Source organism: Rutilus rutilus (genome assembly GCF_951802725.1).
Source record: "Rutilus rutilus genome assembly, chromosome: 12".
Classification (NCBI taxonomy): Eukaryota; Metazoa; Chordata; class Actinopteri; order Cypriniformes; family Leuciscidae; genus Rutilus; species Rutilus rutilus.
Genome location: NC_140217.1, coordinates 39,847,808 through 39,870,475, shown reverse-complemented (window position 1 = coordinate 39,870,475; position 22,668 = coordinate 39,847,808). Strand labels below are relative to the sequence as shown.

General features: G+C 37.3%; 2 protein-coding genes across 3 annotated transcripts in view; one reads left to right on the top strand and one right to left on the bottom strand.

Annotated features, from left to right (window-relative positions):
* The window catches only part of snta1 (syntrophin, alpha 1), a 30,300-nt gene extending 28,298 nt beyond the window's left edge, over positions 1–2,002 (bottom strand). Inside the window, exon 1 of the mRNA XM_084426208.1 lies at positions 1,672–2,002. Within this exon, the coding sequence (XP_084282334.1) occupies positions 1,672–1,954 (283 nt within the window). The 5' untranslated portion in view covers positions 1,955–2,002. The remainder of the gene's footprint in view (positions 1–1,671) is intronic.
* Positions 2,003–11,638: 9,636 nt separating this feature from the next.
* cbfa2t2 (CBFA2/RUNX1 partner transcriptional co-repressor 2) overlaps positions 11,639–22,668 on the top strand; it is a 42,636-nt gene continuing 31,606 nt past the window's right edge. Inside the window, exon 1 of one of the 2 annotated variants that reach the window (XM_084426531.1) lies at positions 11,639–11,790. In XM_084426531.1, the coding sequence (XP_084282657.1) occupies positions 11,763–11,790 (28 nt within the window). In that variant the 5' untranslated portion in view covers positions 11,639–11,762. The remainder of the gene's footprint in view (positions 11,791–22,668) is intronic. The other variant, XM_084426530.1, reaches the window with a different exon arrangement.

Here is a 22,668-nt window from a genome sequence, read left to right as displayed (position 1 = left end):
TTAAAATAAATAGGAAAATGTATAACATTTTTAAATAATATAAATGATTTATAATAATTAAATAATACAGTAGAGTAGGGATGCACGGTATATCGACCACCATATCGTTATCAGCCGATATCGGTTCATTTTTTATGTTATCGTTATCGGCCCGATAAGAAAATTTGGCCGATATATTAAAGCCGATAAATAATGCATTATTTCCTTCAGCTGAGACTCTTCAGATGCGCACTGTTCAACATGATGGTTTTAAATTGCTTGAAATATGATTGTAATCAATTCAAAAAAGGAAAATACAGTGAAGCGCAAGTCTGTCATATCGGCTACTGTACATAAAATTACATTAATGTTTGGGACGTGGATTTTAATGGTGAAACTTTTGTTTTTGTAATCAGGCTCTCAAAAATTACATAAAAATTTGGATTTAGATTTATCGGCCAATATATCAGTTATCGGCTTTTAAATATAAAGAATTATCGGTTATCGGTATCGGCTAAAATGTTCATATCGGTGCATCCCTACAGAACAGTACTATAGTGTGTTGAAATTTTTAAATAATGTAACATAACAGAAACTAATTTTTTTTTTTTTTTTTACATATTTATAACATTACTCTTTCACAGTATAATTTGGGCCTTAATAAACGAAAATATATAGCCTTTTAAATGTTAGACTGGGGCTTCCTTGCATGAGGATGATCATATTTGAGGGATCTGAAAGATTGAAAACTAAAGCCCTTTTCTCCAAAAGAGTCCGAACGACGGGTCCAAAGACTCTGGCACTGTAAATATAGACGTACAACTGCACTTCAGACTCAAGGCAAGGTCGTCCCTCTCTGGCTCCCTAAAATAAACAGCACCATACTCTTCTCTGCTCTTGTTCCACAGCTTTCATCTGAAGCCAGAGACAAGCTGAGCATGATGGGTAATTCTCCACTCAGCTGTCGACCCCCGAGAACACACACATACTGCATGATTCACTAACCGTAATGCGACATCATGCAAATCATTAGAAAACATCAGAACTTATATGGTGGTCAAATGTAGTTTCTCTAAGGTCTTCACTTAATGTGACAGCTGTCACAGTTTTAAGATACTAAAAATAACGAGAAACCCAAAAGATAGGATACTGTAGTACCACCAAAGTGCAAGATAATACCATGGTACTGAAATTAATGTAGGCTACTATATTTTTATGGCACTCCAAGATTTTCATGTCTCAGAATTGCCATGGATTACAAAAAATTAGCACAAAGTACAATAATACTGTTTTGGGGTTTTTTTTTTACATTTTGCTACAATAGTATTCTTGGAAACCCCATACAATTAGTGATTAACCGTTAATCGGTTTTACCGATATTCCCCGATATTTACATAAACGTTTTTACATAATCAGGTATCAGTTTTGTTATATGGTTTTATTTTAATAGGCCTATTACCATCTGTTACCATAACTTTACCACAAATAGGCTACTTAAAAGAAATCCATAGCCTAAGTTACATGTCCAAGAAACCAAGATTTAAATAACAATAAATTATTGTAAAATATATGAGTTTAAAACACAGCATCTAATATTTATGAATCCTGAATGATTCATAAAGTGTTTCCAAACTCTTCAGGAAGAATAAGTTTATTAACACTTCGATAACCGATATGAACTAGTCGTCTTACCCTTAATACTTATTCCGAGTCCTCCGACTTCTTGTTTGGTGACTCTGACGGTTCGCTTGACGTTGGTGATGGTGTCCGGTACCGGGGAGGCGCTGAGGTTCGCCGGATCCCCGTTAACAGCTCCGGGCGCGGGCGAGCAGCTGTTCCCGGTCTCCTCGCCGGTTTCTCCGGGACTCACGGTGAACGAGTCCTCGCTGAGAGTGGCGAGCACGCGGATCCAGTGGTGAACGGTAACGCGGAGCTCCAGCAATCCGCTCCTCACGGGCTTCACTGCGGCCGCCATGATCAACACATTCCTGGAATACCAGCGGAGCGACGGGCGCTGCAGTCCCGAACTCAACTCCACTATAACCCCCTCCTACTCTCTCTCTCTCTCTCTCTCTCTCTCTCTCTCAAAAGGACTTCTAGAGAAAAATAAACAATAAACTTCTAGGGCAGAATGCAATAAGTGTGGTTCCTATGTTTTTGGGGCTTGTGGCAGCTAGACTTTGAGAGTTGAGAGTAGACTTTGAGAGTAGAGTTTGCATACTATAAGTTGGTGGACTGTTTACCAAAGTAATGAGAGAAATTAATTGGTGTTGACTTTTTAAATATAGGCCTACATGTGTGTAAAAAAAAATAAAAAAAAATAAATAAAAATTGTTGAATGAAGTGTGAATAATTCAAGACTAAATTGTTACAATAAAGGTGTATTTAAAATTCAAATTATCTCTCTCTCTCTCTCTCTTCTTTTTTTTCAACTTTCATAAAAGTTTACAATGACATTTAACATCAAACATAAGCCAAACAGATATTGGGAAACAGATAAATTATTTTTTTCAATATAAGAAATGTTTTATATGCTTCTTATTTCTAGTGATTGAGTCATGGAATATGTTAATATTTTTTTTTTGAATTAAGTATTTTTTCCAAGTCATTACATTGTTTAGAAGATAAGAAACAAATGGGGGGGATTAAAAAAAAAATTGTATTCATATCCTCCAGGAATAGCTTTTGTCCTCTGTAGTGGACATTATATTTTTTGGTGAATTTCTCTGGCACAATACATGTCTCAGTCTGGATGTCCTGTAAAGAGCAGATTCGGGGCTTTTCAGAGATACCAAATACCAACTTCTCCTTGCTTTTTAAAAATGACGTACATTAATTTAGTGATCAAATGTAGAACTCTTATGGAAATATGATAATATTTTGTCATTTTCATTTCAAAATGTTTGTCATAAATCAACATCTCAGGAAAATGTTATGGGGTTTCTAATCAAAATATGACTTTCTGACTGACAGCATGTTTATCAGGCATTCTGAGTGAAATTATATAATCAATTTTCCAATGAAATATAAGATAGTATTATGAAAATGTTGCCAATTAAGAACACATGCAATTAGATACAGACATAGATAAATTGTATTGAATGGCACTACACATTTATGGCCATTTCACCCACATATTGCATAAAGTAAAATGGTATATCAGTTCTCATTACATCTTTCATAACATATGTAGCTGAGAATCATCTTTATACAAAGTTTGGTTAAAATATTTCCCCCCATTTGTTTCTTAAGATCTAAACAATGTAATGACATGAAAAAATACTAAATTCAAAAAACTTTTTTTTCTGGTTCTAATGAAGAGATGTTATACTATGTCTCCTGTATAGTGGACGCCAGGACTCAGTTGTTTAAAATATAAAAATACATCAGTTTCTGTGTGTGTGTGTGTGTGTGTGTGTGTGTGTGTGTGTGTGTGTGTGTGTGTGTGTGTGTGTGACATAACTGATATCATAACTGTGGTATTTTGGCATAACATTTATAGTACATTTTTAGCATGCTATATTTTGTGAGTGTATTATTTTTACCTCCGGACCTCAGCTGTCAGATCTGAAGCACAGGCAGCTGAAGCCCTTCATCTGAAACTCATTTTCAGACTCCTGCTAATGTTGGGAAAGAATCTCGTTTGCATTGACGGTACAGTGTGAAACTATTCGACCTAATTCCCGAAGAAAGGCTCTAATTAGTCTCTTTATACGCGGAAAAGTTTGGATTGTTCCTCAGCAAACACAATCACCCAGAGCTCCTCACTGACCCACATATAAACCACCGATTCTGCAAGCTTTGTGTTGTCAAGTTTCTTTTACTGTTCAACACAACTTACTGTGCAGTGTTGCTTCTCTTCAGTGTTTCCAGATTCCTCTCCTCAATAGAGTTACAGTAACTGTGTCTCCCTCTAGTGGTGAAATCATTCCTCAACTGCACTCATGCGCGTAATTTGCACGGGGGTTACGGGGGTCATGACCCCCTCAAAAATCAGATCCAGCTAATATAACCCCCCCAATATCATCACATCATTCAGATTAAAATAAATATGAAATATTACGAATTAATTCTTTTGTTCGTTTTCTTTTTTAATTTCATTTGCCAGCAAGAAAGACAGTATCATATTTTAAATAATCTGTAATGTCCCCCCCGCCTACCGCACCAACTACTTGGTATTACCCAACCCGCTTTCTCTACCAAGTTTGTTCACACTATTTTGCGCAGTCGCTGGGATGAATGGTTGGAGAAAGCTGACGGTGCATGCTAACGGATGGAAAGATGAAAAAGAACACTGAAAGCCAGCCAGACAACGATTTTTCATTGTTGGTCGACACCAGCCAAAAAGAGGAAAAATCCTGACCAAACGGAGGTACCCCTATTGCCAAGTTAGCTGTTAAGTTAGCTCAGCATTTCTCAAAGGGCGCGGGCGCGGCCCACTGGTGGGGAATAGAGACATGACAAGTGGGGTGCGACAAACAGGTTTTGTGCCCATCTATTTAATTCCTTTATTTATTGACCATACACTCAAAACATAACAAAGACACATTTTAATGTAAGCCTTGCTTAACCTTTTCACACGCAAGTTTAAAAGTTGTTCAAGGCGACCGTTATTGATCGTAGTATCACTTTATGATTCCCATGGAGACGCGTCATTCATTGCTTGTCTGCTTTTATTTCCTTCTTTATTCAAAATTTACAAATTTGTTAGCTATAGCAGGATATATCATATATTTCGATTGTCAAATATGTGCAAGTGGATGTGTTTTGTTGTTCAAACACCTTTATAACGATCGCGTTAGTTGAGCTGTATGTGCAACGTATTTTAGGTAACGTTATCTTATTAAAAATACTTAAAAAAATACGTACATTATTAGGAATTTACTACCTCCGGCTCAATTTGAGATTATTATTATTATTATTATTTTTTATTATTTATTATTATTTTTTGTTCTTTTTGCATCATGGAGTTTGCAAAGTGACAAAATGAATCAAAGCAAAACTAACGTTAGTCCACACTGTATTTTCTCAGTTTCTGAATTTGATGTTTTCAGAGGCTAAACGCAAACACAAATTTTTTTTTATCTACTTTTGAGTCTTATTTCATGCAGTGATAATATAATTGCACTTTCATTTTGGTGATGCCCACCAATATGTGAAATCTGGTTAGAATAAAGGTGCAAGCTGCACTCCAGTGTGCCACCCTGTATTGTGTAATGTATTGAGAGTTGAATTGTGCATAATACATTTGCTGCATGTAGGTGCCAATACAGTGATGCAATTGATTAATCTTTAAGTTTTTTTTTTTTTTTTTTTTTTTTATAAGATATTGAACACACACAAAAAATCAATTAAATGGAAGCTGCCACTGCTGGCTAGTGCTTAAACACTTAATTTAACTACTGTGTGTCATTATGGCATAAATAGTTGTGAACAGCTGCATTTACGTTGTAGCCTAAATCAGTAAAAGTATCACAATGTATTTCTAATACAGGAACGGCAAATTAGCATGTTACCTTTTACGCAAGAAAATTATTCAATAAATAAATAAATAAATAAATAAATATGCCGCGAGTTTAACCCCCCCAATGGTAGACCCAAAGTTACGCCCTTGACTGCACTTAAGTGTAAACCAACATTACAGTTTTTCTCGATTGCCAACAAGCATTGTTCAAACCCCCCTTTAAGCGTTTTGAAGATTATGCTTTTGTTTATTGTACTAAATATGCTGTTGTTGTTTTTATTTTTTATACACTAACCTATTTAGGCATAGGCCTATAATGCACAGATATGATGGAAATTTAATTACATGTTATTTGTGTATATTTTCACATGCATATTATTATTCCATACTTGAGTTTGTAAATCGATATTGTTCAAAAAAAACAAAAAAAACAAAACATGCATGGTTCAATACTGAAGCCACATTTTCAAAACTCTTCACACATTCAGTGAAACAGAAGTCTATGCGGACCAGACTGTGAATAATTTTTCATTGCTTTCACACAAAATGCATGCAATGACCATATTTCCCAAAAATCCATGAACACTTTTGTAAAACTTTCTGCAAAACACTATATTTGCAGCTGATTTGTCTAATGCTAACACACTGCTTTCAAAATTAATAAAAGCACATTCAAATCAGTATGATGGCAAACTCTGCAGGAATTATATTGAAATATAAAATATTAGCAGAATATTTACAATGAAATTAAATGATAATTATTACAAACGAAATTGCAATTTCAGTCCTATTTTTAGTCTCTATTACAGTAGTCATTTTTTCAGTCATCTTTTGAAAGTCAGGATGTCTTCAGGATGATTTTGATTGGAAACATGGATCAAGGAAGATTGATAGGGAAAAAAGAGTGGGAGAGCGAGGGAGAACTAGCACCTCACAGCACTGTACATCCATACTGTACATTCCATACTGTACATTCCATACTGTACATTCCATACTGTACATTCCATACTGTACATTCCATACATTCCATAAATTTTCCAACTGCTTGTCCTGTGTGTCGTGGGGAGGCTGGAGTGTTTCCCAGAGTCTCGGGTCGTATGAGAGGAAAACACCCTGGACAGATGACCGGTCCATCACAGCGACAACACACACACACACACACACACACACACACACACACACACACACACACACACACACACACACACACGCGCGCACACACACACGCGCACACACACACGCGCACACACACACACACACACACACACACACACACACACACACACACACCATTATACTACACATGTTTCTGATTTCTGATCTTTTTTTGTGTTTGTTTTGTTGTTGTTGTTTTCTAATTATCATTGCTTCTGGATTTTGTTGTTGTTGTTGTTTCAACCTTTTATTTCTTGCATGTAAATAACTATATGTAAAGATATAGGAAAAAACTAATTGCTTAATTTCTCATTCATTATTTATGCTGCAATAAAGTCAGCTAAATTGAAATATCTTATTCTTATCATATAATGAATATTTGTGTGAATAAAAAACATTCAAAAGTTCAACATTAATGCAATGCTCCCTGTTTTTGAGTGTTTTTTAGGTCAGTGTGTTATGAGTGACGTGTGTGTTTTCTGAATGAGAATATTTGCCAGTGTAATGGTGGAACGAGTTTATTTTGAGACTGTAGTATGAAGAGTTTTAAAAACGTGGCTTCAGTATTGAACAATTCTTGTTAGCAATTTAAAAAACTGTATATTATATTATATTATATTATATTATATTATATTATATATGTTTCTGTGCAATATAATTATATGCCATAGTATTTACTTATTCTCCAATATTTTTCAAACCATATAATATAGCATTAAATTGTATAGCAATATAGCATGCGCGTGCGTGTGTGTGTGTGTGTGTGTGTGTGTGTGTGTGTGTGTGTGTGTGTGTGTGTGTGTGTGTTATGTGCATATGGGGGTGTTATATGAATATTTGCATTTTTAGTTTGGGTGTTTTCTACCATTACACCATCTGTTCTCATAATCCTTCATGTCTGTCTGGAGTCTCAGACCTGTCGTATGCTGTCTTTGGAACTTTGCTGTGTATCTCTCTCTCTCTATCAGTGTGTGTGTGTGTGTGTGTGTGTGTGTGTGTGTGTGTGTGTGTGTGTGTGTTTTATGTTTTCATTTTTGGATGTGTTTTTATGATTCTGTGTGTTTATGTATGTTTTTATCCAGATATAGACTCAGTTTGTCAGCATTATTCTGCAGTATGATGTGCTTCATCTTAAACTATTTTAATCAACATTTCTTTAAGCTCTTTATAGTCTTTAATTCCTTAAATAGTCTTTTATAACTATATGGCCTCACACTACAGTAACACTTTATTAAGGTCTCATTTGTTTACATTAGTAAATACATGAGCTAACATGAACTGACAATGAACAATGCAATTTAAACATTTTTAATCTTTGATAATGTTAGTATAAATATAATTGTATCTTTGTTTGTTCACGCTGCATTTACTAATGGTAACAGACATAACTTTAAGTCAAATTAACATTGACTAATATTCATAAATTGTTGTTCCATGTTCATTGAAATCAAAGATAAATAAATATTTGATGAAAAAAACTAAAATAAACAAAAAATGCTTTGGCACCTAACAGAAATAAGCACTACAATTACTGAAAATAAACTGGAAAATGGAGATAAATAATATTCAATACTAATAATACTCAAACTTAAACCGGGATTTTTTTATTATTAAACCTAAATATATATAAAAAAAATACACAAATTTACTAAGAATTTGTAAACACTGAAAATATAAAAATAAAAGCTAATTCAAAATATGAATTCAACTATAATAGCATAAACATTATACAAAAATAACACTAATTCTGTATATATATGTGTGTGTGTGTGTGTGTGTGTGTGAGAGAGAGAGAGAGAGTGTTTGTGTGTGTGCGCACATGTGTGTGTGTGTGTGTGTGTGTGTGTGTGTGTGTGTGTGTGTGTGTGTGTGTGTGTGTGTGTGTGTGTTTGCCTGATAAAAATGAAATGTAAATGCATATGTTTGTGCTGAGGAGGAGCTGTATGTCAGCGTACGATAAGCGGTCCCTGGTGTCCATCTGCTCATATATAACCTTACTGTCTTGAAGTGTGTGTGTGTGTGTGTGTGTGTGTGTGTGTGTGTGTATGTCTTTACCCTGGAGGTTTAACCAGGCGTCTGCCTGCTGACCTCTGTGACCCCGGGCCTTTGCTCAGACCTCAGGAGAACAGCAGGTACACACACACACACACACACACACACACACAGGAGCAGAACAGCAGGAGAATAAGAGCTGGGGGTCGTGATGGAAAGCTGTTGCATTGTGAAAGACCTGCTAATGCACTAAATAGACCAGTGACAAAGACACACACACTCAGAGACACAAGCCCAGCTGTCAATCACACACACACACACACACACGCTGGCACGAGTCACATCAGCAGGGCGACTTCTGCCATTCGGACTAATGCATTTCTGCCTTTGTTGACACGCTGCTTCATTTGCCGTTACAAATTATCATCACAAAGGCCTGCCGGGTCACACACGTGACGCACTCACAGACCACACACTCCTCCGTCTGTCTGAATCTGCTCATCAGTCCTCATCACACACTTTACGTGGTCGGCTCTCCTCAAGTTCACACAGGTGTGCTGAGAATCTCATCATGATCCCGACTGTCTTCATGTGCAGCATCTGTTGTTTTAGCACTAGATGACAGGAGTGTAACGATGCCCTCATGTCACGATTCGAGACATATCCCGATACTGAACTCACAATACTATTGCGATACTCCAAGACATATGATGAAAGGTAAACAAAAAATATACTGTTGATTAAAATTTGATATTACATTGTGTGTGTAAATGAATAATCTTGAACTTGGAGCTGAAACCCAAAGCACAGGACAATAGAGACACCAGAATAACAATATTCATGATTCTGAAGCTGAAAACAGAATTATTTTAGATTAATATTCTTGCGCTCTTTCACTGACTAGATATTTAAAATAATGTAGGCCACAGTTTACTGGTAACATCAGACATTTGGCATTATCAGGACCCACAAATATTCCCCCATTGCATTATTATACATTATATTCAACATTATATATAGTAGTTTAATGTAGAACTGACACTAAAACTTGAATTTGTTCCTCACAGAAATTTTCATTTTATTGTGAACTATACACGATACATATTCTCACTATCCACGATACATTGTTGCATTTTTGTATTGCGATATATTGTGACACGATATATTGTTACATCCCTATTTAGTTCAAGCATTTAGTGTTGATGTGAATGTTAGATATTTTGTGAACTATCCACGATACATTGTTGCATTTTTGTATTGTGATACATTGTGACATGATATATTGTTACACCCAAGTCAAGTCACCTTCATTTATATAGCGCTTTTAACAATATAGTTAGTTTCAAAGCAGGTTTACTGCCAAATGCCCCTTGATTTTATATAGTGCATCTCTTGCAGAAGAGTTTTGCAGCCTCTCTCTCAGGACGGCGGGTGTTAATGTGTTGTTGTTGGTGAGCATCTGTCCCGCACGCGTGAGAGCAGGTGGAGACGCACTCCAGCGAGAGACATGTGTTCGTGTGGGAGAGAGAGAGAGAGAGAGAGAGAGAGAGTCTCATTCTGTTTATCAGACACGAACAACATGGATGAACAGTTCAGTCTGAGCCATATCCACACTGAGATGAAGAGGAAAACAGTTTAGACACTAGAGATTTTAGGGATGAGTCAATGTCTTTGTCAGCTTCTCAGGGACCCACGGTACACTCTCAGACACCTCAGAAACCCATATAACAATAGATATTCTGTGTGTGTGTGTATATGTTATATATACATATTTTTTAAAGATAATTTTACACTGTATAGATGCAACCAAAACTAATATAAGTATTTTCTTAAAAAAAAAAAAAATATATATATATATATATATATAAATATATAGATATAGCTATATATAGATATATAAATGTATACCTCAGGAACCCTATATAACATTATTTATATACATATGTATAGCATTCCATCATAACTTCTAAAAAATATTCTATTAATTTATTTTCTAAAATATAACATAATTTTTTTTTTAAGATAATTTTACACTCTATAGATGCAACCAAAACTAATATAAGTGTTTTCTTTTGAAAAAATAAATAAATAATAACAATAATATATATATATATATATATATATATATATATATATATATATATATAGCTATATATATAGATATAGATATATAAATGTACAACTCAGGAACCCTATATAGCATTATATATAAACATATGTATAGCATTCCATCAAAACTTCAAAAAAATATTCTATTAATTTATTTTCTAAAATATAACAGACGTCAGTGTTCATATTTTCAACTAAAACTATTTAAAATTGTTTTTGTTATCTGAATTAAAGCTAAAATAAAATATACATTTTGGACGGATCTTTTACAAATGTTATAAAAAAATAAGTTTATGTTGAAGTACTAAAATGACTAAATCTAAAATAAAGCTAAAGCTAAATAGAAATATTTAAAGAAATTAAAATAAAATTGAAAAGATCAAAATAAAAGCTAATTTAAAATATTAATAGATACTGTATAAGTATATACATTATAAAAAAAAGTATATAAATAATACTAAAATAACACATGCTGTTAAGTGAGCTCATATTGATTTAGAGCCTGTATTGAATATTTATTCTTTTATAACCTTAGTTTAATATAATAAAAAGTGTACTTTTAATATATTTAATATATGCCATGGTCCTGAAATTCACATAATGGTACATGACCAATATAAACCAGAGGAACAGTATTATCATTGTATTTGTTTGTATGTATGTGTATGACATTTGAGGACACGTCCCATGGTCTTACCATGTTTTCTGGGATATAATACCAAAGTGATGCAATGGCTTTAATCATGTATTATGGTATATGACACTATAATCATTCAGTAGGCTACCATAATATACATTAAAGTAACATCTGGTAGCATCACTGTACCATGGTATCACCACTGACCAGATTCATTGTAAGAGTGTATGTAGACAGTGGCTCCTCCTCTAGTAATAAACATGCCAGAGATGCTATCAGGGTGTTCAGACCCCATCACACACACACACACACACGCACACGCCGAGTCCGTGGAACTATAGTGAAGGAGACTGGACTACAAAACCACTCAACACACACACACACCTCGGCTAGCTAGAGTCTGTCAGCGCGCGAGAAGAGCTCAGGATGGTCGGGATTCCGGGCGCGTTTCAGTGTAAGTGCACTATAGTGATTGTGTGTGTTTCTTTGTAGCATTTTGTGCAATTGTCTTACAGTAGCCTAAGGCGTATTGCGCCATGTCAACAGAAAAATATCAACAGAACAGCGATAATAACACATATTTAGTGGTGTACGGCGAATTTTCCATCTATGGTATACAATTATTACAGTCGCTATTGTTTTGACTGGAATGTATCGTTCTCTCAAAACGTGTATTATTATTTTCGAGTCAGTCAGTCTGCGCATGCGTCATACGAGCAGCGCCTCCGGGTCACGAGCGTTCGAAACTCCCGCGTTCTTCTGCGTTCCATTTGTTGGAACGTCAGAACGCGTTCTGTGTGAACATTAGACGAAATAAATGGCACATCACAACAAATTTAACATAATACATTCAAATGGAACGTCAGTTCATGATTTTTTAACTATGGTACTTTAGTGACAAGACTTTTTGCTTACTAGCCTATATCATTAAATCGTGTTAAATTGTGCTCTTTTTATCCATTTGCCAATATTTTGTACAATGTTTATGATGATGTCAGATAGCAATACCACAGTATGTTAGGCCACCATTGATTGCCATATTCATATATTTACAGTAAATGGCTAAATAATCTTATGCTTCACATTTTTTTATAGGCTATTACTAAAAGTAATGAATTATGTTTAATTATTAATAAATAATGTACAAGTTAAGGTACTTAAAATATCACAGCATTGGCATAGATTTCTATGGTATGCTTATGAAAAACCATGGTACTTTTCTGTAAGTACCATGGTATTACTATAGTATTCTTAGAGTACCATATACCATGGTATATGAAGTACCTTGATATCTCTGTAGGTTTTGGTAAGGGTGGTGTCACCATGTTTTTGTGTGTGTGTGGACATTCTACTCCCATGATTGTTTGTTTGGACACTAAAATGACGGGCATATCATGGTATTCTTTGAAGTTCACTGATGAAAAATAAAGTCCTGTGCTATATTTTCATGCTAATCCAATGGTTTGTGCTTGGTAAGGGCAAGCTGTCTGTAATGCATGGTAAACCAGCTCTAATCTGTTTTGAGGGTCGGAGACGGACCCTCTCTTGTGTCTCACTGGAGGATTTGGCGTTAATCCCTTCAGCAAAGTTTCACACCATCTGGACTTTAGTGCAGCTCAGTGGACTGATCTACAGGAGCACTGTGTGTGTGTGTGTGTGTGTGTGTGTGTTTACAATGAAATGTCATGGTGCCACAGCAGCGCTGTCGGGGTCACTCGTGCTCGAGAATAACGCAGGCCATTGTTTTATCCCTGGGGTTTGTTTCTTTGGCCTGAATAACTAATGCATCTAATAGCTGATGATGTTGAAGATCATGTGATGATCGTTTTGTCCACTTGAGGGCGTGATGTAGTTGAAGATGTTGGATGTTGGTGATTGACTAGGCATGAGCTGAGAGTATCACATTGCCTGTGTCCAGTTTGTTTACAAAAAACATGTGCCATTGTATTTGTATGTAAATACCATGGCACATACATTTCAGTACCATAGTATTACCATTGTATTATTACTGTGGTCAGTAATATTTTAGTACTTTTTTTTTTTTTTTTTTTTTATTATTAATTGTTTCACCATGGTACTTTGAAATGTACCATGGTACTGAAACTCATATAGCTCATGCTATTCCAATGTATATCCCAAAATGCCATGGTAAATGTTCAGAAAACTTGCTAATACTATGGTACATGGCTTGGCCAGCAAACCAAACCATGGCAGAGCCATGGTACTTTTCGTAAGTGTTCTTTAAAAAACACATGGTTTAAAAAACATAGTAATACAATGGACCATTTCCAAAACATGAAATTTACAGTTTTGTCCAGAATCCTGTCAGCTTGAATGCCTGTGTCCATCCCTCTTTAATGAGCCTCTCGTGAGTTTATGGTGCATAATCCATTTGGAAACATAAAGCTTTAGAACTTTGGTGTAATTTTCCCCTTCAGCTTTGGCTGTGTGTGTGTGTGTGTGTGTGTGTGTGTGTGTGTGTGTGTTGGGGTTGGTTAGATTCCGATCCTCTGACTTGAAGAAAGGAAACACAGGACAAAAGGGCCCTTCAGGTTTGAATTAGCACTTTAATTGCTCTTGGCTCTTGCTGTCGGGGTCTCCGGCGCTGGCAACGCGGCGTCCAGTCCTGTCGCGTGGGAGAGTTTGTGCACGTCAGAAAGAGAGAGTAAGAAGAGCGGGGAATGAGGCATGGGTCTCCACTTGGGTTTGAGCAGCTGTTAGCGTTTAAACGAGGCAATCTTGACCCGCTTTGGCTTCACGCTTCTCCTCTTAAAGCGTCTGAGAGCTGCGTCATATTAGCAATCCAAAACCCTTTGAGTCCCAGCCGTTATAAAATGGATGCTCAGTGCACACAGTTGCTATATCAGCATCGATGTATGTGGTTGCAATGCCACAGATTCATAAAACAGTGTTAAAACAGTGTTAAATTTGACTCTTAGTGTGTGTATGTGGACGCCATTGACCCCGTTCTTGTGTTTAGCCACTCAGCAGGCTGTTTTTTTGTGGGAGCGTGTACGCGCTTGTGTGTGTTGGATGGATTATCTCGGAAGGGAAACACAACGCAGTAATTGACATCAGCTCCACCAGATGTTTCTCGTCGCCCACTGCTGCGCGGACAGGCTGTGGAAGATTGGATCCAGATGTCGAGGCTCCACAGCGAATAGTTCTCTCACCACCAGCGAGCGACTGTTGCCCAGAATGTCAGTTTTTTTGCTGGAGACACGGATTATTGCAGGACCGGAGCGCCTGGAGTCGGGCCTCTGACCCCGTTTAGAAAAGTCCATTTCAGATTTCCTCATATGCTGCTGATTCATCACGAATATTAACCTCATGTGTTGACAACTGTCTTTGTTTTGATACACTTCATTGAGCCTAAAAATGAAAAGTCTCATCATTTACTCATTATTTGCTCGCTCTGAAGTCCCGCTGCACAAAACCTTGCCCTCTCGAACCTCATTTAGACTCAATCATATTCCGTTGTGTCGCATTACGATTGGTTACGAGAGACCCAATACTGAATTGATGATGTATTTTGGAAGTTTGACAATATGATTTTTCCATTTACTCGCCCTCGTGTCGTTCCAAACCTGTAAGACTTTCGTTCATCTCCGAAAAACAAGATATTTTTTAATGAAATCTGAGAGATTTCTGTCCCTCCATTAACAATCTAAGCAACTTCCACTTTGAAGCTTTGAAAAGTTAATAAAGAGATTGTAAAACTAACCCATAATGGTTGTACCCTGGAAATCCAGAGTTCTCGCGAGAGCACTCTGGCGTCGAGTAATGATGCTCATTAAATATGCCCTTGTATCCGAGCTGCACCAATCACATCGGGTTATCTGATATAGGCGGGCCAGAGGCGAGATGACGACAGCGCTGCGACGTCGAAGTCATTAGTAAACACTGCAAGATGGCTATGGATGAACACCAGTTGTTTGAAACGGCTTTGGCCGCTACAATGAACGAGTTAGACTTGGCTTTTTCTCTAAAAGAGGAACAGAAGACGGCGCTCGAATCGTTCCTTTGCTGTTTCGCCGACCGGATACGGCGAGAGTCTAATCTACCAGTTAGCTCGGCTGGTAGCTAAGCGATAACTTGTTGTGATTGGTCGTAGTGTTATCCAATTGCGTGCAGTGAGATTTTCAAATGCACGCTTGGTGCCGCCCCTCGAGCCGGCCGAGTTTCATTAGTCGATGCCGGACCATTAATCTTTCAGATTTAGGTCTAGATTTCCAGGCTATAATGGTTGAGCAGTTTAGTCAAAATGTTCTGAAGAGACTCGATCGCTTTATATGATGAACAGACTGAATTTAGGCTTTTCTTAAGTGTAAGTAAATAATGACCATTTTTTAATTTTAGTGTGAACTAACCCTTAATTAATCTTTTAAAGCCTAAATATAATCGGCAGAAGTAAAAAGCTAAAATTAGGCTTCGATTATCTTCGATAGCGCTTTTAATCTTTATTTAAAAACATTTTCCCTGAATGTTTGAGTTAGGACAGTGTGCAAGACCTCGATTATAAACACGACGAGGCTGTGAAGCGAACCGTTCGGTGTGATGAAGTTTAATATCCGACAACCTCTCTAGTCGACACATGCTAGCAAATGCCTTTTTCAAGATAAATAAAAGCTTAAAAACATCACGAGATTCTGATGTATATGTCGAAGAATAAAACATGAAAATATCTTGAGCTTGTGTTCACACTCAGACATTATCTCAGACATTTAATCAAAAACCCATTGACTTCAGTGTGCATGCAAGATTTGTTTTTAACAACTTTTAAACTTAAATTTCAGATTATGCACATAAAACTATTGTGTGACTTCTAAAGACTTGGAATATCGCATACTAGTCATATGGAATTTTTTTATGTTCTTCATCACCGATTGCTTTTTTTGTGTTCAGTCTGTAGTTTTTCCTCTTTGTCGCCATCTCTGTTCGAAATCTGCAATTGCAGTTATTCGCGGAATGATCAACATTACGTGGGTTGTGCCTCGGCACGGCACAGCACAGCGCGGATGAATCCGATGTTTTGAGGAGAGCGTGCGGCTGTCAGTCGCCGCCGGTGTGGATCCTGGCATTCACAATCACAGATTCAACTTTTGGGAAGTATGACCTACATAAGAATTTTCACCGGAAAACCAGACCATTCTCAGTAGTAACTGAGTTATGGTCTGGCAAAGCTTCATTAATAACTCATTTCCAAAGGGGCGTCACCAACGGACGTTGCTCAAATGCCTCTGGGCGCAATTGGATAGACCTAAAACCAATCAGAGCGATCGTCATCGTGTAAAGCCATATGCTGCGTCCCGATTCGCCTAAGTTACAGTACGCCATAAAAGTATGTGAAGAAAAGGTATTTACTTTTGAATGTGTAGCAAAAAAGTAGGCAAGCTTTGGGACATACTACTTCGTCATCTTTATCGGACGGATCTGACGCGTGCATCCTGTCACGTAAACTGCCCTGTCAATCATCTTGTCACAGTTAAAATCCTCTATTAAATCTAATTTAATTTCCTACCGTTTCGGAGAGAAATGTAGTAGCACGTTCATCCGCCAGTGAGTCTTTCATGGAGACTGTCCTCGTGTGTTTGCAATTTGAATATAATAATGCATTTAAAAGTTGGTGCGCGTCACCAACGGACGTCGCTCAAATGCCTCTGGGCGCAATTGGATAGACCTCAAACCAATCAGAGCGATCGTCATCGTGTAAGCGCACCTCAACGTTTCTGATTGGTGCCGTGATTTGGACGGATTAGAAATGGGCTTGAATGAGCTGTTTGCCAGACTTGCAGAGCAAATCTAAATTTGCCGGAAGTTTGTCTGGGTTTTCCCAGGCTAGTCCTCTGAACAAGTAACATCCACTTTTGTTCTGACCAACTAAGGGGAAAAAAGCATTGCAGTAAATCGCCCCAATTAAATCTAACGATCGCTTATCATATCACGTCAAACCATGCAAATTATACTTTGTTCTCAAATTGTTAATGTTAACAACATCAGCATTGCGTGACTACATTTAATGCCCTTCCGATGTTTATCCTTGTTTGCGCATGGGCCAATTGCAGTCTCTTTTATTAAGTCTTTCGCATTTTACAGCGGGTGAATCTCCAGTTGGTGATTGTCGTCTGAACCTTTCTGGATCCGCCATCAGATTGCTGAGTTTAATTATATCAAGTGCTGTGAGAAAAGGCTATAAATCTCCAGCATCCTCACACTCATAGCCGACTAGCCGAGGCTCTTTATGTGGACAGATGTGACGTAATGACGCAAAGACGCAAATTTCCCGCGTAAATCCACCAGGACCACTGGAATAAAAAAACATTATTACAAGCTCACCGTTTTGCATCGAAGGCAAGCAGAGAGTTCTGAACACTGGCTGGTTATGTGCTTGCTCAAAAATATATTTTGGATCATTTTTAACCCCAAAAAGTTACAGAATGAAACAGATGTTCTTTTGTGCTCCATGAAAGAAACCGATGGTGTGTAAATGATAACAGAACAAACATATATTTCGCTGAACTATCCTTTTAAAGAGTTTTTCCCAGATTCCTGGAGCATCGACGCGTTTTGCAGTCTGTTCTGCAATCGTCTGCAGGGGCTGATGGTTATCTGTGATCAGCTGATCCGCCTGTTGCCAAAACAAAGCAATACGAGTTTGGAGGGTTTGGGAGTCTTTCTCCTCCTGAACGTGAGTGTGGGATTATTCCGGGACGGATGATCATGCTCTGAACTTTCTGCTTCTTTCTGCACCGGTGGGAGTTTAAAGAGGGACAAAGACGGCAGTCATTGAGGAGTCTATCAGGGAGGAGCGTTTAAGAGCTTGTGAAAGGGGCTTATCATGCCATTAAAGCTTTTTAAGACCCCCACCATACACACACACACACACACACACACACACACACACACACACACACACACTGCTTGAGAACGACCCCTCCACCTCCTTCACCCACATTTCTGTGGAGTTTAGGAATATTTTCTGGAACTTTCTGAAATCTCAGGTTCAGATTCAAGAAGCTTTTCATTAAAACCGTTAGAGACGCTGATGCACAGTCGAATCTCTTGATCAAATATCCAGGTACTATTTTACCTAAAAAATAAACAAGAAATTATATTTTTAAGACCATTAAGATCTTTGTTTGCATTGTAACATTGTTTTAATGACAATAATATAATTTTCTCTTGCCCAGATGTAAAAAAAAAATTTGATATTGTAATATAGTAATTAACTTTAATAAAACGAATAGTACCATTATGTACACTTATACAAGTGTACTTTACAATTTAAACAATGTGGCTTTTTATTTTGCATCACAGAGAATGAGATTTTTTTTTAGCATTTTGATTTTATCTATGCAAAATGATTTTTTCCCATAAGATTTTGGTGTGAAATATGAATACTTTTATAATGAATCTTTGAAATATTATTTTTCTGAAATATTTTTGTGAGATTCCCCCATACATACAATTTAAAAATGAAAATAAATCTAGCGGTTTACATTACACTACACCCCCCCCCCCCCCAACCCCCCACCCCCCCCCTCTCTCTCTCTCTCTCTCTCCCCTCTCTCTCTCTGTGTCTGATGGGAAATCCAGCTGTTTTGTGGCTGTTAGTGCCCCACGGACTATATAAAAAAAGAGGGGATCAAACTTGCCTTCAGTCCAGACTGTGAGAACTGACCAGAGCGTTGACATTGAGACCTAGAGAGTGTGTGTGTGTGTGTGTGTGTACTGTGTAACTCTTTCCCATGCTTCAGGCCATACGGCCACATTAAACAGGATGTCTGTGTCACATTTCAATGATCCATTATATTTCTCCTGTAGAATTGGCTGCAGTGCTTCTGAATGAACGTGAGAGCGAATGAGACGCTGTATTTTTGTCTGTATCTGTGAGTGTGCGACTGTGCGGAGTGCTGTAATGATGATCTCCCCCATGAAATCCTCCCGTGGATATGAGTGAGATTTCCAGCATGTGAACGTGAGTGAACGAATCATTCCTGTGAGTCGGTTCTTTTCAGTGAACTAGTTCAGGAAATACTGAACAGTTCATTTGTGAAAACATTCTACAAAACCTAGTGAGTTGAGTCGTGTCCTACATAGGCAGCATACTACCTTAAATGACACCTCATAAGTTAACATCTGTTTAAAGCTTAACAGATAGGCAGTGTAAATTATGTTCGGTCATGAGGTTTTGAAAATGTGATGATGTAAAGTAGCGGATGAATCATTTTTTGGACTGGTTCATTAAAACAAACTGTTTGAAACAACCGATTCACCAAAATGATTCAGGCATTCCAGCAGTAGCAAACATGCCAAAGGGATTGTGGGAAACGGTGGTCTTGACAAGCCAGAACAGATCCTGCAATCCAACCTTAGGGAAGGCATGCTTACACACACACACACACACACACACACACACTCGAGATCCCCTTTCCCTTCTTATCTGCACAACTATAATTAAGTCCTTGGTTTACATTGTAAAAAGCCCCATGGGTGCTCTCTTTGTGTCTCTCTGTCTCTCTTTCTGTCTCTTTCCCTCCAGGTGTTCTCTATACATACTCCATCTGAACCACCTGCAAACACAGGTGTGTGTGTGTGTGTGTGTGTGTGTGTGTGTGTGTGAGAGTGAGTGTGTGTGTGTGTGTGTTTGTGCCAATAACACAGCTGCTCTCATGCCTTGAGGCCAAAAATGGACTGAGAATTCAGAATAAACACAGGTGTGCTGGAGGAGAACCAGAGATATAGACTTTTTTTCTGGTTTTAATCTGTTTTTCTGCTGCTCATACTATTTATGATGCATGCATTATATGTATTTGCATATGCAATATTTTTGTGTGTTTACACACATGCATATGCATGATTGTTTGTATGTATGCAAGTAAAAAGAAGAATTAGGGAGAATAAATTATGAAAAATTGTTAAAATGTAAAGTAATGTAACAGTCCGTAGAGTATTTTAAAAAGTAATATTAAAGTACAAAATTTTTGGCATCTGATTATGTAATCCAGATAAAATGTGATCAGTTATTCCAAGCACACTTGACCTGCGGACTGCTTTGGCTAATACAGTTTCACATTTTATTTATATGCATGTTTTAAGCAGAAGTTAGCGGCATGCTACTATTCTAATGCGAACACAGTCTCTTTCATCGAGTCTTTCTCTCATCTTGTCTTAGATTTCGTTCGGCATGGATCCCACACGTAATAGCCCAACACACAGCTCTTTGTGTCTCCCCATTACAGCTGTGTTATCTCTTCCATGCTTTCATCCCACTCGGATGAGATTACGGACGCATTTTATTTCAATAGCGCAACATGTATCTGATACATACACCTCCAAATCAGGCTCAAGGTCACTGCCTACGTCCTTCTTTCATTACGCAGCGGCCTCAGAAAGCGTTCAGATATGTAAATCACACCTACAAATGTGTGAATGTCATCGCACTAGAACACTAAGACATAAATAAGACATAAAGGTTTCTCATGCATTTGAATGGATGTGTTTATTTTATGCCCACACGTTCATTATTTGATCATTTAAGTCTAATAAACAAATGATATTTTGCATTCAATGCAATGACATTCAAGACATTCGGCTGTATGTGTTGACTAACTGAATAAAGTGATCGTATAGAAGTCTTAAATATAGTCTGGAGGTTGTTTACACTGGAGCGTCGTCGTCAGACCTGGTTTGGGACTTGACCTCTTCGGTATGGAGCGGTGTGTGTTTCTCTAATCTACTTCACATCAGTTCTTCTCTTGTAAAACAAGGCAGTGAATTCCTCTCCGTCACTTTAAAAGAGATTCCCAGAGAAACCTTCAGTTCGCAGGGTTCATGCCAGATGAAGAGCTGACACCCGGCCTGCTGTTCTCGGACACTTTTAGCTAAATAATAAAAGATCAATGTGTTAAATATGAAATGCAGGAAATGCAAAATAACCATTTTCTGAATTAAACATGCAGCATCTTGAGGTCACATGACAGCGTCGCATAATGCTGTTATTTAAACATTTATTGTATTGTTGCACGTGCAATTTTTTAAATACACTGGTGATGCAGAAACAATTTTCACTTAGAAATTGCTATGTAAATTTCACAAATAATTGGCAAATAACACTTTGAATTAAACCTGGAATTTTGAAGTAGAAAGAATAGTATTTTTGGTAGTATATATATGTGTATACTGCGAATTATTCACTTCCATTTTGGCATCAAACAGCTTGTATTGTACTAGTTCTGAGGGACAAACATAATAACATTAAAAATGTGCATGCATGAACAAATATGACGGTTCCATCATGTTTAAGATTGAGAATGGATCAGGGTTGCTGTGTATATACTGCTCATTTGACGGTCATTATATCTGTCTGACAGTAAAGTGTGTGTGTGTTGTCTCTCTTCTTGGCTCCCAAAGTGGAAACTTTAGGGTAGTGTTGCCAAGAGAGAGTGTGACCCACCTCTCATAAATTGTAAGTGCAGACTCGTGCACACACACTCGGACAGACGCAGTGTTGGGGAGAAACTAACTTCTAACTTAGCAACACTAAGCCAGTATAGTGTGACAGTATACGAGCTGAGCGGTTTGGGGGAGGGTTTGAACACTGTTTCAGATCAAATGAAAAACAAGCATACTACTTACTGAATACTGCACACAATACTGCATGGCAAATTTGTACAAATCATTTTAGCATTTGCATGCATTTTTAAGCATTGCTGTTTACAACTAGCGATTTCAAATTCTTAAAGCGCTATATGCCACGAAAGACAACTCTATTTCACTATACAGAGGAAACTCGAAAAAAACTAGAATATCGTGCAAAAGTTCATTTATTTCAGTAATTCAACTTAAAAGGCGAAACTAATATATTATATAGACTCATTACATGCAAAGTGAGATATTTCAAGCCTATATTTGTTATAATTTTGATCTCAGATCTCAGACATTTTGAAAATGTTCATAAGCTGTAAGCCATAATCATCAAAATTATAACAAATATAGGCTTGAAATATCTCACTTTGCATGTAATGAGTCTATATAATATATTAGTTTCACCTTTTAAGTTGAATTACTGAAATAAACGAACTTTTGCACGATATTACACATTTTCGAGTTTCACCTGAATGCATGCGTGGTCCTGTTTGATTTTTGAGACATTAGTGTTCATTGAATCGATTGTAAAATCGATTTTCCACGTCTAAAGACGTTTCCATTTTAAACGCCAAATATGGGCAAATCCACGGACAACTAACAGGCATTAGGACAAACGTAAAGACGCTTGAGACGCATAAGTCAGCAATATTTCTGATGATTTATTGGCGTGAAGTTTCGTGCA